The following is a 5,000-nucleotide window of genomic DNA, read 5'->3' as shown; positions in this document are numbered from 1 at the left end:
GTGTGTGTGTGTGTGTGTGTGTGTCTGTGTGTGTGTGTGTGTGTGTATGTGTGTGTGTGTTTGTGCGCGCGCGTGTGTGTGTGTGTGTATGGACACACAGGAAGGTTGTGTGTGCGTATGCGTTTGCGTGTGTGCCGATATTTGTCTTGGGATAACGCATTCCACTAGAACTCTCACTCGTGAACTTATAAGACACCTTAGTATCCCCTGCAGAAAGTGAGTCGTGATCCGTTTTCTGTTGCTCTCGCTATCCCATTTCATTATAAGGATAAATATTAATCTAGATTTGCAGAGCAGATGCTTCGCAGGGCTTATATGCACTATGGCGAGAAAGCTTGTGTCATAGAATTCTGACGCGTGTGAATGTGCCAACGCGTATGGACCCGATCTGAGGTTGGCTCTTACCCGACCACGGGGATGTGAGGCCGGCGCGGTACCACTGGACCGACCTGACGGCTATTTTAGTTTACCCGTGTTTCCATGGGGTCTTTGTTTTTTTTTTCTGTTTTTTGTCTTGTGTGTTGATGTAGAGGTTTTGTTACTTTTTACACATTCATACATATTTAAGCATACAGACACTCAAACCTAGACGTGAGAGAGAGGAAGAGAGAGAAAGAGAGAGAGAAAGAGAGAGAGAGAGAGAGAGAGAGAGAGAGAGAGAGAGAGAGGAAGATTATATGTAATGTAATTTTGTTCGCTCATAAATTTGCAATTATTACAGAGAAAAGTTCATGACAATTCGAATTAAGATAGAGAAGAGAGGGAATGGAAGCAATTGAGGGAGAAGGGGTAGATATAGAAAGAGAGAAAAAATCAAGGAAAAAATACTGCGGAGAAAATATAGCTAGAACGTAATATGAGAGACTGATAGAGGAAGGAAGGAAGAGGGAGAGACAGAGATGGTAGGGGTTAGAAAGAAAGAGAGAAGAGAGAACGAACAAGAGAGAGAAACAATAAGAGATGGATAAATAGAAACGGAAGGATTATTATATGCGTCACCATAGAGAGAGGAAGAGAGAAAGGTATCTAGAGACTGGCAGAGAAAATACAAATTAAATGCAATTTACCGTTTACCAGTAAGACAATGAAAAAATATGTACAAAAACAATTTATTTACATCATTGGACAAATAAATAGAAATAAATATCGTAAACAAATAATCAATAGATAAGACACGGGTTTTTACTGTTTTCAGTATCAATAAAGAGAAAACGAAAGAGGTCAAATATTTTTTTTTGGAAGAAGCAATAATTCTCACAAGAGGAGGACATATTATATCTATCCTCTTCTTCCGAATTCGTTCACATTTGGAATATTAAGAAAAACAAAATTCTCCAGCCATTGATAAATCTCTCCTTTCGCTAAGTTGAGAGAGAGGTTTTATGCTCGCGGTCTCTACTGGAACTTGTTGATGGCGTCCTCGATGACTTGGTGCACTTTGAAGGTGCTCTTCTCATCGTAGGCTGGGGCCGGGGCGGCGTAAGCACTGTCGGAATTGAGATTGGAATTTATATAAATTTGCATTAAATTGATAAAAAAAAAAAAAAATCAGCTGGTTGATAGGTTTTGGCATTGGCATCAACCGTATGGCTTTCCAATACTTTTTGAAAACAAAATCGAATTTTCCTCTATATGGTAAGAATGACTATGTGCAATATCTATCTATCTACCTACCTATATAACATATATAAGTATATATATGTACCGTATATGTATATATATGTATAGTTATATATATAGTTATATATGTATATATATAAATAAATGTATATATATACATACAAACCTACATATGTATATATGTATTTATATATGTGCATATACATACATACATACATACATACACACACACACACACACACACACACACACACATATATATATATATATATATATATATATATATATATATATATATATGTATACATATATATATCTGTGTGTGTGTGTATGCGTGTGTGTGTGTGTATGTATTTATCGTATGTATGTGCACGCACATTCATATACTCATATACAGAGGAATAGAATACATACAAACTATACATCTGCTCCCTACAGACAAATCCCAAGCAGCGACACTCACCTAGCAGAGTAGTCGTAGGGCTGAGCAGCCTTGGACGTCTCGAAGAGCCCCAGGAAGGGCAGGACGAGCACCAGACCGACGATGATGATCACGAGGTAGAGGAGGCTCTCGCTGCCGATGCTGACGCTGGTGTTGCTGTTGCTGAAGAGTCGTGGGTCGTTTTTGGGTGTCGTGTCGGCTGCCTGCGTGAGGGCGGCCAGGGCGAAGAGGAGGGCGGCGATGGTGATTCCTGAAGAAAAAAGGGTGGTTTAGTGGTTTCCGTTTTATTCAAGGTGGTTGGGTGGTAGATTAATAGGCAGAAAGAAATCCAGCGGCGTTAATCACATATAGTTTGATTCATGAATGGGAATGTCGTCGGTTGCTTTTGACTTTCAATAGACTTAGATAACTTTTAATCCACAAACATCTGCAGCTTAATGGTTTGTTCAAGATCACTCTTTATAAAAAAAAAAAAAAAAAAATCTTCACCATGTGTCACTAACGGATATATGCCGCTGTTATTCTAATACTAAAGTTTACAGAAAACTTAACATTCGCCTATTACATGTATGATTTAACATTAACGTATAAATCGTTCACAATACATAAACACAAATACCAATATTTACGCTTTCTAAATAAACTAAGCGTGAATCCGTACCCTGAGCGGCCATTGTGTAGTGTAAAAGCTTGAGAATCGGGACAGGACAAGCAGAACAGGAGGTCGTCACTCTCTGGCGTTCACAGGATGACTGGTACCACTCACGGCGCCCAAGCTTACTTAAGTAGACCTAAGGAGGGAGCCGTGGTACCTGCATTGACGTCACACTTTCTATAAGTAGGAGATGGGCAGATTTAGGTACTCTACGCATCTAATTAATGATGTGTTTCCGCTATAATGGAAAGAGCAACGACTTAGGGTATTTTGCAGGTGGCTATGGGCTTTCATAAGACTGAAAATGTTAATCGACTACATTTTGTGCCGGTATTGGAAAAGAGTATTTTTCTTTTGGTATATATAGCCAGAAATAATCTTTTGGGTTAAAAGATAACCTTTTGGCTCAAAAGATGCAGCCGACAAGTTGTAACGACATACATAATTATGTGTGAATCAATATCTATACCCACCTCTTTATCTATCTACCGACCTACTTATCTGATTATCCATGTACATTTATAAGCGCATATGCATATATATGAAAATACACACATATGTGAGTGTGTATATACACATATACACACACACACACATATATGTATGTATATAATATATATATATATGTATGTATATATATATATATATATATATATATATGCATATGTATACATAAATATATATATGTAAATATAGCTGCATACACACACACACACACATATATCTCTATATATATGTATATATATATATATCTATATATCTATATCTATATGTATAAAAGATATATATATATATATACATATATGCATATATATATATATATATATATATATATATATATATATATATATATATATATGTATATACATGTAAATATATTTGTAAATATATACATATATATGATATATATACATATATACACACATGTATGTATCCTCATGTGTGCGTATGTATGCGTGTCCTGGGAGAATGGCCAGCGGAGGGATAACGGGAACTCTCACTCGCGACCTTGTAAGGCACCTCACTTTCCCCGCGGAAAGTGAGTCGGGACCCGTTTTCTATTGCTCTCGATTTTCTTTTGGTATTTCTTTGATATTTTGTTTTTTTGTTCGCGTCTGGATATTTCATTTTGTTTTATTGCTGATTAAACCTATTTCGCATTCTTGGTGACATATCATTATCATTGTTAACTATGTATTTTTTTAAAATTTTTATTATTACTTTTTTTTAATCGTTTTTCAGTATGTTTTCATTATTTATGTATCTCTTTCGTCTCGGGTTTCACACTGTAGTGTTCATCTGGCTCAAAGGCAGGCTCAAAGCTTATAAGTATACATATTTATTTTAAATAACATTTATTTATATATGTATATATATAGTTGTATGTTCACACAAACACACACACACACACACACACATAGCAGATATGTCGCGAGGTTATTGTCTTCAGTGTCAATGAAGAGAACAAATCGAAAAAGGTGAAATGTCACAACAAGATGACATTTCATTTTCATCCTCTTCTTTCGAATTCGTTCACATTTGGAAGATTAAGAAAAAAACAAATTTCTTCAGCCATTGACGAAGTTGAGAGAGAAATTTTACGCTCGCGGTCTCTACTGGAACTGTTAATAGCCTCTTCAATAATTTGGTGAACGTTGAAGGTTGTGTTCTCATCGTAGGCTGGGGCCGGGGCGCCGTAAGCACTGTCGGAATTGAGATTGGAATTAATATAAATTTAGAATTAATATTCATTGGATATGGTGTCAATGCAGTTTGAACATTTTATCTAAACGATAGTTTATAACATTCAGTGTCATTACAGATCTATTCTATTCATCTCTATGTTTGGAATAACTATTTGTAATATATATATATATATATATATATATATATATATATATATATATATATATATATATATATATGTATTGCATGAAGATGATACATACTGTTCATTTGCTCACTACTGATATATCCCAAGCAGCGAAACTCCGTGGTGTTCCGGGTGGTTGAGTTGGGGATGATGTTGTCTCGCAACTATTACATGAAATGAGAGAGAGAGAGAGAGAGAGAGAGAGAGAGATAGAGAGAGAGAGAGAGAGAGAGAGAGAGAGAGAGAGAGAGAGAGAGAGAGAGAGAGAGAGAGAGAGAGAGAGAGAGAGAGAGGAAGGAAGAGAGAGAGAGGAGAGAGAGAGAGAGAGAGAGAGAGAGAGAGAGAGAGAGAGAGAGAGAGAGAGAGAGAGAGAGAGAGAGAGAGAAAGAGAGAGAGAGAGAGAGAGTGAG

At 36.4% G+C, this 5,000-nt stretch overlaps 1 protein-coding gene across 2 annotated transcripts in view; it reads right to left on the bottom strand.

The window, feature by feature from the left end:
• Positions 1–2,862, bottom strand: part of LOC122249126 (uncharacterized) — a 6,333-nt gene extending 3,471 nt beyond the window's left edge. Inside the window, exons 1-3 of one of the 2 annotated variants that reach the window (XM_086546138.1) lie at positions 2,724–2,862; positions 2,084–2,312; positions 1,098–1,486 (exon numbers count right to left, since the gene is read on the bottom strand). In XM_086546138.1, the coding sequence (XP_086402264.1) occupies positions 1,396–1,486; positions 2,084–2,312; positions 2,724–2,736 (333 nt within the window). In that variant the 5' untranslated portion in view covers positions 2,737–2,862 and the 3' untranslated portion in view covers positions 1,098–1,395. Of the gene's footprint in view, positions 1–1,097; positions 1,487–2,083; positions 2,313–2,723 lie in introns of those variants that run through there. The other variant, XM_086546137.1, reaches the window with a different exon arrangement.
• Positions 2,863–5,000: the final 2,138 nt, after the last annotated feature.

Source organism: Penaeus japonicus, unplaced genomic scaffold, assembly GCF_977035675.1.
Source record: "Penaeus japonicus unplaced genomic scaffold, GWHDUDI00000001_assembly GWHDUDI00000017, whole genome shotgun sequence".
Taxonomy (NCBI): domain Eukaryota; kingdom Metazoa; phylum Arthropoda; class Malacostraca; order Decapoda; family Penaeidae; genus Penaeus; species Penaeus japonicus.
This window is presented reverse-complemented; position numbering and strand designations above follow the sequence as displayed.